Below are 14231 nucleotides of genomic sequence, written 5' to 3' on the forward strand. Positions count from 1 at the left end.
GGAGACTCCCGGAACTTCCGGGAGAGTTGGGATGTCTGTGAACCTAACCTGCTGGCTGGCATGTTTTGTTCAACTAACCCAGAGTTTCTCTTCTTTTTTAGTTGAAGCCTGCAGACTGAAGGAGCTGTCAGACATGGTGTGTCCTTTTCTTAAAGAGTCAGTTAATATTGAAGCACAAATATGAAGCAGAAATCTCCGTCAAAGGGTGATCAGACCCCGCTGGGATGTTTTATCATTCTCTGATGATGTTCTGTTTGAGTGTTTCCGTTTTTCTGTACAATCGATAATTTATCTGAACAATAGTCTCAGCCCTCGTAGCGTCTTTACGACACATCGTGGACATGCTCTCAGTTCAGAAGTTCTTTGTGTTGCACTTTGGTTTTTTTCTTTCCAATGGCAGTTTTATATGTAACATCTGTGACACTGAGCATGTTTCCAAGGCAACACTCTGTCGGGCTGTCAGAAATGCAATATTTTGAAGGGTATTGATAGCCAACTGGTTACTGCGCATGCCTCATAGTGACAGTGTCGCAGCGAGGAACGTGCTCTCTCTCTCTCTCTCTCTCTCTCTCTCTCTCTCTCTCCTCTCTCTCTCTCTCTCTCTCTCTCTCTCTCTCTCTCTCTCTCTCTCTCTCTCTCTCTCTCTCTCTCTCTCTCTCTCTCTCTCTCTCTCCCCCTCCCCCTCCCTGTTTCCTGTCGGCCTCTATACCAGCTACTGTTAAATTAAGGTGAAAGTGCCCAATCATAAAACTTAAAAAAACAAAAAAACAACTAAATTTGACTCTTGCACTGAAACGTTTACACTTTTGTATTGCTGTAGGCCTATGTATAAAGGCATTTAGGTGTTGCTTTCAAATATACAATATTAAATACTGGTGTTGGGGTGGCTGAAAAATTGACTTTCTTTTTTTGCTTAGAAGATTTCACTAACTACTGAAATATATCACATGTTGAATGTAGCCACTGAATGCTATTTAATGAGGTTGGGCAGGCTAAACAACACCAAAATAGCTTGTAATGAAATTATACCTTACTTGTTTGAGCTATATTGTTATATTTCATCTTCAGTTGCTGCCAAGTAGGCCTACGTTTTGTACCTGTTGGGTTCTGCATGAATACTAAACACACACACACACACACACACACACACACACACACACACACACACACACACACACACACACACACACACACACACACACACACACACACACACACACAGAGAGAGAGAGAATATAAATGTTGAATAAGTTAATACTCACACATTGACTGTCAGTAATTTTCTGCCACGCCAGCTCATGTTCTTTTGCTGCTGCTACTGTATTGCTTTTTTCTTAAATATATACTCATCATCTGTATGCATTGATTAATATTTCTAATTCCACTGGGGAGAAGTAGGAGGACTGAGCCCTTTGTTTCTCCTGTTGTCATGGTGAATCATGTTATCAAAGAATCTCAGAATTTGACAGCTCGGAGTTGGTCAACCTAGAGTTAAGGTTTTAACTCAGATTTAGTTAAACTTGCTTCCTGAAACAGGCCCCTGATGATGACATCTCGATGTGATGCAGAAAACACTCAACACTCAAAAAGCATGGGACAACCTAAGTTCTGGATGTGCCTTTAACTATAAAATCAGTTATATTAACATCACTATCAGGCAGCAGCTTGCTAATGTCTTTTTTGTTGTTGTTTATTTTTTACCTTGCTGGTTTACTTACTATTCCCTCTCCCACTGGAGCAGAGAATATTTTGTGTATGTAAAGGTATTCAGTGATGTTTTCACAACTTGTTTCCACTGCCCCCAAGTGGCCAAAAAATCAATTATTCCAGTTTTAAGTAAAGATTCACATCCATTCATTTTCATCCATACTGCTCTCTTATTGCATTATGCACATGAGGATATAATTATACATGTTTAGAGAGAGAGAAGTTGGCTGCTTTGCTGCTTATACAATTGTGTTTTCTGTTATGGCTTCATGGGACACTAGAACAGAACCCTAGTAATGTTATTAGTGACACCTGTACTATGACAGGTCAAAATGTCTGCTATGAAAATATATGTTGTATGTCTGATGATTGAGGGTTTTTATGTTACAGGTGTGGAGACTCAAACACATAGTGACCTTATGTGGCAAATTATGTCCATTTGGAGTTTTCACATTCTTTTAACATGCAGGAATATCACTAACACACTTCCATATGATCACTTTGTACACAGGTATGGTGTCAAGAAAAGACATCCTATATTGTAACAGAGATTGAGTGGGGTGCGCGCTTTGAACCCTGCATAACACTGGAGAAGGGCTCGTTCAGAGTTGACCTGCACAGGTCACAGCACCTACCATGTACCACTGCCAAACTGCAGTGCCAGGCAAGCACATCAGTTAATGGCACTGACTGACTATAAACTTCAAGACTCCAAAGCCGGCAGAGACTGGAGAACCTGGTCAGAGGAAAGGGCTGATGAGGACAAAGACAAGCAACGAGCACATGGAGGATACACTATTGATATCATTCAGAAGGAGATAGTAACTGAAGGGAATGAGAGTGCAGAAAAGGGCTCATCATAACAGTAGCTGGCACTAGCAGACTTTCTACAACAAGATAAAATGTAGTCTGTTTAATATATATCCACAGGAAAACACAGTTTTCATTAATAAAATTAATAATGGCTAAGTTCCATTTAGCTGCTTCAGTTTCGGGGTCTCTGTTACTTATTGGGAGACTTAAAAAAGAAATCATTCATTGTCATTAAATGTTAAATCTGTGCATTTCCCTCTATGACAAGTCAAAATTTCTGCTGCAAAAAATGTCCATTTGATCATGCGTGATTCCTAAGGGGATTATCAGTGTCAGTGAGATCTGTCATATACTGAACATGTGTATTACACAGTTATGTTTCCATCACTTCAGAAAATATTACATTGAATTACATTAATCTCCTGGAAACATTCTCTAACCCTGACCACTTGCCTAACCATAACTTTAACTTAACCTTAAACCAAGTCCTCACCTCGAAAAGGACTCACATTATGGGGTTATTTTTGTCCGAAAAGGGGGACCCACAATGTGATTGTGTAAATCTATGCCCCCCACAACACCAGCTGTACAAGAACACACACACACACACACACACACACACACACACACACACACACACACACACACACACACACACACACACACACACACACACACACACACACACACACACACACACACACACACACACACACACAGAGAGAGATAACAATGTACATTTATTGCTGGGCCTGTAATGAAACAAACTGGTTTGTGTAAGTCATTATGTATGCTTACTTACTGAAACCACTGCCCACACTGTCACATGTAAGGTATACAGTTCTGTCTTCTGTGAACCACATTCAGATATCTTTGATTCATGTAGTACTGCACTACTGTAAATAATATATATGAGGTCAACTCACTGAAAAAACAAATGTTTAATTCCATATGTGATCATACACGAGAGTCTCTTTGCTTGGCAGAGTTGATATTTAATGATTATTAATAGTATCATGTGTTAAGGTAGAAAATGTTCAACACCATGTAAAACCATCTTTTAAGTCAAGCTAGGATACTATCATTTAAAAATGTAATGTTTACATGTACATGCTCTTTATTATGTGTGAGAAAAAAAGAAGTCAAGATATTGTGTTTTAGCTTGTTTATTTGGTGCAATACTAATCTCTAAAACATGGCATATTGATCCATTAAAGCCCATGAATGAAAGATGAGCCAATGAAAGATGCGTTAAACGATTATTTATTCATTTTCTCCCTCGTGTACATTTAGGTAATGCTGTACAAATTGACAAATAGCTTTCAGTGGATGCAGGTCCGAGAGCTTCACTGAATGCTCCCTCTTGTAAGCAATGTGCATGATTACATACTGTATACACACATATGAGGAGATCTAGGATAACTTCACAGACATATAATTTGTGTGGTGCTTTTAGAGAGGTGTGGCAGTTGCTAAATACAACTTTTGAGACCAATTTTAGTATCCACGTCTCTGAACCTAGGAAACTTAGTGGGTGATGGTACAGAAAATCCACTTAAAGAAGAATAAAAAATAAGAAAATTCAAGACAATGGTTTGTCACTAATTAGATGGGATATTGCTTTAAAAACATATTATTTATTACTTATTCTTAATCAGAGTTAAATGAATGAATGAGCTCTTCAGTGTTAGCTTCCCAGGAGATTTTATTGTTACATATAAACACAGTCTCCCCAAACTTTTAAATGTTTGCATATGTGGAATTTGGCTGACTTTTGTTTCCCAAGCAGTGCCGAGGCTCAAGACTCGGTTGCCTGACTCCAATGAACCCTAATTCTCGATTTTTCTCTAAGAAGAAAAATTACATCGGGCCTGAACAAAGTCACATAAATATTTCATTTGAATTTTAATTAAAGCAGTTACGCATCACAGCAAATATGAATATTCTTTTTAAAACTTTTTTTTTTTAAAGACAGACTCTGATTAAATCTGTATCAGTGAATATAGACTATGTTCCAGCAAATATATCTAATATCTCAAGTATTGGTTCAATTTTGGCATAGTGATGCATTTGGGAACAGAAACACAGTAAAAACTGGTTGATACAGTGATTGCCCTCATGAGGGCGCTATAAACCTAGGTCAAACTTACAAAGTTTACACAAGCGGTACAAGGGAAGAGTACTGTGTCATTCATTGAGCTAATGTGGCTTTAATGCACGTACATGACATAATGTTAAATGGTAAACACAATAGTAAAACCTTTTCTGTCATTGGAAATTAGTGCCACATTTCTCTGTTGTGAATGTGGATGCAATGCAGTCTCAGTTTGCATAGAATTTATTGCTGTGAAGTTTGTGCATCTCATGTATTATGATACTTTCTAAACAATTATAAATGTTGGACCTTCTGGGTCTTTCAGATATCATGATGAATTTTTCTTCTAGGAAAACAAATGCTTGTGACTCAAATGAAAAACGCAATATGAAGCTAAGCCAATGAGAACTTTGTGTTGACTGAGGTCAGAGTGTTGTAAGGTGTGGCTCAGATGTGTGAAGTGTACAGGTAGGTGCTGTTGATGCTCCAGTCAGGGGGGAAGTCCTGCACTGCATGGATTTTGACGTGTCTCTGCATGGCGACCAGGCTGCTGCAGAACTCCAGGCACACTGTGCACTGGTAGGGAGCGGCTCCGCCGTGCGTCCGCAGGTGCTTGATCATGGCTGAGTAGTCCCGGGAGCGCTGACCACAGAGACGACACTCAAAGGGTTTCTCTCCTTAAAACAGGGACAAGAAAGCACGGGGGGCAGAGCAGAGAAGACAGTGGAGGAAGAGAAGAGGGAGTGTTCACTTTAGAAGGGGTCTCATACCTTTACAAATTAAAAGTATATACGTATATTTATGTCAGTTTCCCAAACTGAAATTGATTCATGCTGTTATATATTTTCCTTTTCAAAGAGCAAGTGCTTAATTTGGGGTGAAATCAACCAAACTGAGCCTCCAGACCTCCATTTAAACAGCTACACACTCAATGATGGCATGTTAATGAGTAAAAAAATAAAATAAAATAAAAACAGAATAGAAAGTTCATTCTAAACAAAAAATTGATTAACAAAGTATGTGAGCAGTGTGTGCATGTAGGTTACCAATTTATTTTATTATTTGAATTCAAAATCAAAATTAGCTTTACTGGCAAGCAATGTTTACACATACTAAGAATCACAATCTCAATGATCCAAATAGATGTAACATTAAAACAAACAAGAAACCTTTAAAACGTCGGCTAGCAAGACTTAGACTACTGTATAAGATACAAATTAAAGTTTTAGAACAAGATTTTATGCTACAGGAATCATCAAAAATGCACATATTATTTTAGGATGACAGTTCATCTTGAATACTAGTCCACTGTATTGGTTATTGGTATTGGTTAAATATTTTATGTTTTTCCAGTGGTTTAGTAGGTTTTAGAGTTACTTAAGGAGTCACCTTGCGTGCTTTTAAATGTCATTAATCAATTTTAAACGGTGCTTTGGGGCCATTACTTAAACTCCAGTATTTAGGCTACTTTCCAGAGAAAAATGTTGGATATCTACAGTGAATATTTTGGTTGATTTTACATGGTAGAGTTGTACAGTCATACTTATTTTAAATGTATTTTGTATTACCATTGAATAATACTTTAACCTTGACAACCTTAAAGCAGCATGATGTTCTTCATAGATGAATGTATTTTCTATCTGACACAAGTTTCATGTCTGCAAGTTTCAAGTTTCTACTAGATGAGTTTCATAGTAGTAAACATGGTGGAAACATTCAGCTGCCTGGAAGATCGTCCGAAATCTAAAACGCAACTGTCTGCTTTGGAAGATGTCTAGCAGTAATGCAAATCGTACCTGCTGGGTAGTAAATGGTATGAAACAAAATACAAATAACACAAAAGTCACAAAAGTGTCAATTAGTGAAAATTAGTCATATGTCTCTTACTGGTAACTTGCCCTAACATGCTAATGCATGTAATGTCTAACCATTCAGGCTACAGGCCTACAAAATGTAGTACCTCCTTAGAGCTCAGGTGTCTTTTTTTCTTTCTTTTCAGTAAACAAAACAAAAAAGATAAATGCTACTTACAGTTTGCAGTTACTTCTACTAAGTTAACAGACAAACTGAATAATCTCATTTGATACATTCACAGATTACATATAATACGTACCAGTGTGAACTCTGTGGTGTGTGTCCAGTTGATGTTTCAGACTAAACTTCTTGGGACAGTGTTGGCACTGGTAGGGTTTTTCTCCCCTGTGGTCTTGTCGATGGGATTGTGTTTCATGCTGTGCTGCATCTCCTCTTCCACAAAACCTACACCCTGCACAGGCCACATCTGTTCAAATAACAGGATGGTGGGGTAAATAGGTGAAGGTGTGAACACTGTGGTGGGCAGAGTGGCCTAGATGTACACACAAACCCTATATTACAGCTTAAAAGCCAGCAGCACCTGTGAATTGAATTTCCGCAACAGCCAGCAGTCTTGTAAAAGTAATGTAAAGTATGGTACCAAACCTCCACCTGTTCATTTATGTTTGCTCAAACACTAATAGATGGATATGAGTGTGTACATTCAGAATTGTTTTGGGTGATTGTGATTGTTCATACCAACATCTAAAAGAAACGTAAACTCTTGCACATAAACCCCGACCAGTTTTAGGTATGGTATCAGAATAAATGTGCAGTTGTAGTTTTCATAGACTTCCGCATTGAGCCACAATGAGCCACCAAAATGACTAATTACTTGTTAAAGCAGAAACAATGAAGTCAATTCATCAATTAATCAACAGATGTATACTTTTCTGTTTTCTATATCATTATAAATTAAATATCTTCCATTTGGACATTTGCTTGGACAAAACAAAACATTTAATGACATCACTTTGGGCTCTGTGAAATTGTGGTTGCCATTTTTCACTATTTTCTAACATTGTAGTGGCCAAACCATTAATTGATTAATCGAGAATATAATCAGCAGATTTTAATCAATTATGAAAAAAATCACGAGTTGCAGTCCTAATTCCTTTGTGACACAGTACAGTAAGTGCGAAAGTCGACAATAGCTGTCAAAAGGTCAAATACTCACTGACCCTCCTTCACTTGATACAAGTTATCAAAAAAAACAAAAACAGAACCAAACTTGACCTTTTGAAAGATATATTGCTACAGTATTATTATCATCATCTTTTAGAGGCACACATCTGTTTTTGGCCAACATCCTGTTGCAGGACAATAAATTCAGTTTGTACACGTTCACTTTCCTGTCACTCTGCACACGTGTCTCATCTGCACCTAGTGAGTCTTAAAATGACAAAGGTGTGATTTTGAGGTTAAGGTAGCAACACTAAAGCCTTCTGGTACCTCATATATATAAATATATATATTATTTTTTGAGTTTCTCAAGTGAAAACAGGGTAGTATAGACAGGATGCTGAAATAAGTAGGGGGTGTACTGTAGTGGGGGAAATTGCAAGAATAAACCACAACAATTGAGCTCTTACCACTCTAAACACCACCTACAGAGACCTGCTGTCATTAGTGCATTTCCTGTCCAATACTTTTCCTCAGTTGTCACTTTAGAAGACATCTTTTGTAGATAATGCCTTTTATTTTATTTATCTTAATGGCTTCATTAACATAACTTCAAAGAAGGTACAGCTAAGGATACAGAACAATTATACACCAACACTGAACTACACCTATAATAATGTATTATGCCATGTACGTGCATTGTGTATTGTGTTTTTCAATAGGTTCTTTAATGGTATTATTTACCTTTATACTTTTGTGCATGTTATTACATAGCGGTGCAGTAAGGCATTTGTAAAGCAGTTTTACCCTAATCTCTTGAAGCATGAACATAATGTTCCTTTGAGCAGAGATATTGAACATCAGATAAAACATGTTTATCAGGTGAACTATCATACAGACATATGCATATACACACATGCACGCACACAGGCTGCTGATGTAAGTGACTTAGTAAAGTTGCAGTGACTTACATGAAAGGAATTCATTATTTAAAAAATCAACATATATCACATTTTTGGTATAGGACAAACCGCTGTTTGCGAGTACATACTGTACTGCATGTATGGAGCTGTATCTAGTAACCACAGTACTGCTCTTGCTGCACTATGCTCTCAAAACCACAACTCTTTTTATCACTTTCCATTGCGCAGCAACATAGCTGGAGTCTTCTGAGGTTAGGGGTCACAGCAAGAACTGTCTTGTTATCATGTTAAATTAATCAGTTCTACAAGAGGACAACCACTATAACAGGCTTCATCGTACTGTATAGTAATAACAGTAAGTTCGATTTGTTGTGATTATTAAAAAACAGTTTTGTTTTCTGTTTGTCATAATCATATCATTACCTGAAGGCGTGGACGCTGACTCCCGCAGACCTGGATCACCAACGAGAGTGCAGTGCTGGCAGTCTTTATCTCTCTCTGCACTGGCTTTCGGCACTTCAGAGTAACTGTGGAAAAGATACTTCAGATGTAACTGTTGCAAAACATTACTCTAATTGTAACTTTTTAACAATGTGTTCCACATAATTGCATAACTGGAGAAATACAAAGAAAGGAAAAGTCTCTTTTTTAAATGAAAAAGGCACTCTGCATATATCTTACAACATTACATGTTATCACAGATAACATCCTTAACACCCTTTCCTTCCTCTCTATCCCCAACCACAAGATATGTATAGCACTCAGTCAGGGTAAAAGCGCGTTTACATCTTATACAACAGTAGAGTTGAAGTGACACTGAAGAATAATTATTTTTTCCACAAAGATGCAAGGACAATTTGAACAATTTCATGTGGTACAGGCACACCCAATCTAAACACTTAGACTTGGTTTCAGTGGGTGGAAAATCTTGAATTCTGCAAAGGAGGGGAGAAAGTTAGGGGGCTCCCCTTTTATACACTATTTGGTTAATGTGTGGAACACTGTACAAGATGTAAAGACTTGAAAAAGGTGGTAAATCACCCAAAAATGAACTGGGTTTTTTACACTTTTCTATGTAATGAAAGGGCAGTGGTAAATTCATTCAGAAATTAAACAAAGTATCATTTGTTTAAATCCAACTTTTTAAAAAGCGATGCTAAAACTTACTTTACATTTATTATCTTGCATTATTTTAGTCTCTGGTGCTGTGTTTGATCAGGACATTATATGGTATGGTATGAAGCAACAATTTTAATTTGACAAAATAGTTTGACTAGGACTGGCAGGGAAGGGTTAACAGGGGAAATTGCTCTAGTTGGAAAGTGCAGGAGGCTCGATTGCACACATCTACCCAAACAGCAGTGAGTCAGGTACTGCAGCTGTCGCAAGGGAACAACTGAGCAAATCAGGGGATTCTAAATGACTGTGAGTGTAAAAACAAGGAGACAATTGATAAGAAATATCAAGGGCTGACTTACCTCAGCTCATCAGATTGGATGGTCCCAGTAAAAGGTTTCTGGCTGGGTTTTTTTCTTTTCAACAGGCCTTGTTTGATTATGCTCCCCACCCGTGTAGGCCCAGTGTAAAAGTTTGGTGTATATCGTGGATAGAAGCTGGAGTAGCCCATTGCAGAGCTGTGAGCCGGGGTTTGAAAATGGGAGCCCAGTAGAGGGAGCATGCGGGGAGTGGAGAAAGAGATTGGGTATGCTACAGAGGACTGGTTTCGGGTCTGGAGGGGGTGAGCTGCTATCAAGTTTGAATAATCTTCTGCTATGCGCTTCAGGGTGTTCACAGAGTCCCACATGTTTGTAGGTAAAGTCCAAGGAGAAGAAGAGAAAGAAGATGTGCCGGTTATAGGCCTGGTAATGACACTGTCTCTGTTGTAGGGCATTGCTGACAAGGGAGACAGTCTAGCCTTCTTTCTTGGGGATGGTGGACTGTTGTGGCTCTTAGCAGTATCAGGGGGGGAGAGGTTTTTTGTGACAATTCTGTCACTGGATTCCTTCCCTTCGGGAGAAGTTTCTTGGAGTTTCTCTTCTTGCATTGGATTTACCTTTTCCTTTTGATCTGTCTCCTCTGCACTTTCTTTTTCTTTTTTCACATCTGTAATTTCTCTTCTTTTGGCCGCTTCTCTGCAGTCAAGGGTGTTAAGCTGCTTCCGGCACTGGTCCTCCAGTGGCTGCATTTCCAATAGCTGAGCAGCTTTCAGCAGCAGGTGCAGGTCATCCTCAGACACCTCAAGAGTCTGGGTGTAGGTGAAATCCAGGACCTGCTGGAAGGTGCGAGGTAAGAAATACTCCAGAGTGCAGTGGACTGGACTGTCTGCATCTCCCTGGGCTAGCTGCTGTGCCAGTGTTCTGCTTGCACATGCCAGTACGAGCCGGTGAGCCCTGAAAATTTGACTCTTTACCGTGATGACGGCATCACAGAACAACCCTGAGCGACGTAAGGCATCGGCCTGCTGCAGGAAGTGGAAGTACTGGGTGTTGTTGATGCGGATCATTTCTGAAGTTGGTCAAAATATTAACAAAAGTCTGAGAAGAGAAAGTCAAAGGAGCAAAAAATCAAACCACGTTATGCCAATAATGAGTAAAAATTTGTTCCATCCATTTGCTAGAAATGCTAAACTGTAAATAGGAAAATCATTTTAATGATCTACAGATAATGTTTTTCTGTGGTTTGTACTGTTTTTCCATCCTTTCCAGACAGTAGTTTTACCTCTAATGAGAATTGAGGGGGCAGATTGTACCCAAGATTCTTTAGTTGGTGTAATTGTACCCAAGATTCTTTAGTTGGTGTAATACTACCACTCTAATAGTAAATATTTTTTATAGTTTATATTATACTACTTTTTATAGTTTCTAAAACTGATATAGATTTTTTAAAAAGCCAATAAGATCCAGTTATTCCCATCTACACAGGGGTGTACCAGTGCATTGACACTATTTAAAATTGGCAATAAAAGGTTCCTCAATCACAGCTGTGTCTGATATTGTGTCTGAATGTCTGGTTGATGTGTGGAAATGTATTCTCTTTTGTGAAAGCTTTGATATTCTGTGCTCACATACACACTCTAAAGCCACAAAGCCCTAACAGTATATGAAACCATGACTAATGACTGTACACACGAGTAAACATGAGTAAAGTTCGAACATCAACAACAATAAGACAACATTCAGGGATGACAAACATAAAATACAAGAGTGCGCAGGGGTGGAATATGTTAATATGCAAGTATGTTTCAGAAATATTTCGAATTTTACATCTAAAATTGAGAGTGAATAGATGAAAATGAGAAAGAATAAGATGTGGCTGTACATCAAAACTACCGGATGCATAGGAGGTTGTTGTCTTCACACAGTCTGAAGTATAATGAACTTTTATGATGAAGTATACAGTGTGTGGTCGGTTTCTGCAGCAGAGGTCACAGTTACTGTGAGCCATGACAGAGCAACCCCAGTCAATCATCTGATGATGACTGTAAATGGAAAGTAGATGTGAAACGAAATGACATTTAGTTGCCTCGTTACTGGAATTCAACTTTAATTGTTTGACTATTTTTTGCACACTCATTAAAAAATAAAAGTTGCACCAAAGAGCAATAGGTTAAGATAATTTTCTGAAACGTTTGATAAGAAAAATTAAAAAATTGACGTGTTCAGACATTTAAGGCTCTTGTTATTCTACTATATTAGTGGCTTACCCTAATTATAACTGAGTAAATTTAATGATGGAAACGAGGAGGTGGTACAGCACGTAGCGCTGAGAGTGAAAGTCACAGTAAAGCCGTTGAGGGTTTTGGTTTAGGATTAATTAATTAATTTGACCAAAATCACAAAATGTTTAATGTTAACTGCACAGCGTCGAAGGCAGAGAATGGAGGGAAAGTATCACACAAATCAAACATGCATACATTCAGTAAATCCCATCGTCTGCATACACGAGTATAAAGCAGTACTGTAGACCATTTTGGACGCCACTTTTTACAGCTATCAAAAAATGTGCGCTGCCTGATCAAAATTGTTATATTTTACTTATATGTTACAGTATCACATATTTCATTATCATATTACCAGTCAAGTTTGGACACACCTTTCCATTCACTTAAATGAGAAAGTGTGTCCAGACTTACCGTGTGTATATGTATATACACACACTATATTACAACTTAGGCCAGTGTCACGAATGTATAATTTGTAGTATCTAGGTGTGCGTTTTATACAGCAGTCTTTTTAATTGATAATAATAATCATGATGATCATAATAATCATAATAATAATGATTATATTATTAATATACTATATATACACTGCAACAATAGTAATTTTAGTAATTTACCACTTAAGTTAACAATTTGTGATTTCATGTGTAAGGAAATTTTGCAGACTTTGAAAATGTGGGTTGTTTTGTAATGTACAAACCTCTGATCTTCATAGGGATTTTCTCTTATGCGGAGAGAGTTCAGAAAGTTTTTGTCTGTCAGTGGTGAGCAGAGCGATAATTCATGCACTTAATTTTAAACCATTTCTTACGCTGTATTGTTAAATGTTTTGGCTGTCTTCCTGTTTACAATGATGTGATGCACCTAACATACATCGTATAATTTTAAATTTTTGTGTTGAATGTACTGGTTCTCTCGTGCGGCTGCAGGCCTATAAATGAATGTGTTGTTTTGTATTCTGGTCTATTCTTCTCCAAGTCCTTACATAAACAATTGTTTGACTTTGTCTAAATCTTTTGTACCCTTACAATATATTTGCCTTAGCTTTTAACTGGCTTGTGCAATGATCAAATTCCCCCTGATGCTGCTCAAATCTACAATGCACTCTTGCAGAGTTGTGACATAGTTAGCAGAACTTTGAGCTCCTTGCAGTCGCAGTACTATCTCTTTGCTTACACAGGGGAAAACCTTGCATGCATATGTCAGATTTACACATCCTCTGACAGGACATGAGCTTACAGAGAGCCTTCCCCACAGCTAACATGTAAGGAACTGGAGACACGAGAGACGAGTATGATCTAAAAGTCTTCACAGGCAACTGAAGATCAATAGCGGCACACTAGATTTTGTTCACAGTACATCACAGAAAACACAGCTTAAGAATCCAAGGATGAGTTGTAAATGTATCTGCTTTTGGTTTTAAGTCTCAGAAACTTAAGAAGCAGCAAGATGTGTGAATAAGACACTTACCCAGTGTTTAGTGAATATTCTCCCGGGAGAGTGATGAGCTACCTTGCATCATGACTGTGAAGTGACTTCTAAAGTGACATGTCTGTCTGGGTACAGGGTGGTTTCCTCTTTAGTCTTCACAGTCCCTCCTCTTCAACTTATCTCTCCCTCATTGGTTCATTGATTATGGTGCTAGGTGGCTGTTTTTTTTGTGATAATAGATGGTGACTTTCCTCCAAGTAAAGGAGCTATCTTTATTCTTTTGTTTTATTCATTATGCTGAAAGCAGAGAGGTCATTTTACTATTTAATATTATCTGACTCTTCGACTGTAGTTTGTGTTTTTACATGCAACTTGTTACAACTTCCTGTATGTAAAAACACAAACTGAATATGAGTAAGAAAAAGCATTTTCTGAAACGTAGAGTTTTATTTGACCAAATGTTCAAACTATGTGTGCACACGTGCATCTATATGACTGAAACAGAGGGCGAGAAATGAGGACAGCAGTTAGAGGACTGTTGCTTGCCCTACAGATGCTGTAAACC

General features: G+C 38.0%; 2 protein-coding genes across 2 annotated transcripts; both read right to left on the minus strand.

Annotated features, from left to right (window-relative positions):
- Positions 1–3802: 3802 nt before the first annotated feature.
- Positions 3803–10318, minus strand: LOC133983396 (protein glass-like). The gene is made up of 4 exons (XM_062422467.1): positions 9993–10318; positions 8938–9041; positions 6729–6896; positions 3803–5292 (listed from the first exon to the last, which is right to left on the minus strand). The coding sequence occupies exons 1-4, from the start codon at positions 10316–10318 to the stop codon at positions 5063–5065; spliced, it is 828 nt and encodes a 275-aa protein (XP_062278451.1). The 3' UTR covers positions 3803–5062.
- Positions 10319–10424: 106 nt separating this feature from the next.
- LOC133983398 (zinc finger and BTB domain-containing protein 16-like) lies at positions 10425–13747 on the minus strand. Its single transcript, XM_062422469.1, has 3 exons — positions 13706–13747; positions 10568–11048; positions 10425–10460 (listed from the first exon to the last, which is right to left on the minus strand). Exons 2-3 carry the CDS (start codon positions 11015–11017, stop codon positions 10425–10427), a joined length of 486 nt encoding a protein of 161 aa, XP_062278453.1. The 5' UTR covers positions 11018–11048; positions 13706–13747.
- Positions 13748–14231: the final 484 nt, after the last annotated feature.

This window comes from Scomber scombrus, chromosome 7 (assembly GCF_963691925.1).
Source record: "Scomber scombrus chromosome 7, fScoSco1.1, whole genome shotgun sequence".
Lineage (NCBI taxonomy): Eukaryota > Metazoa > Chordata > Actinopteri > Scombriformes > Scombridae > Scomber > Scomber scombrus.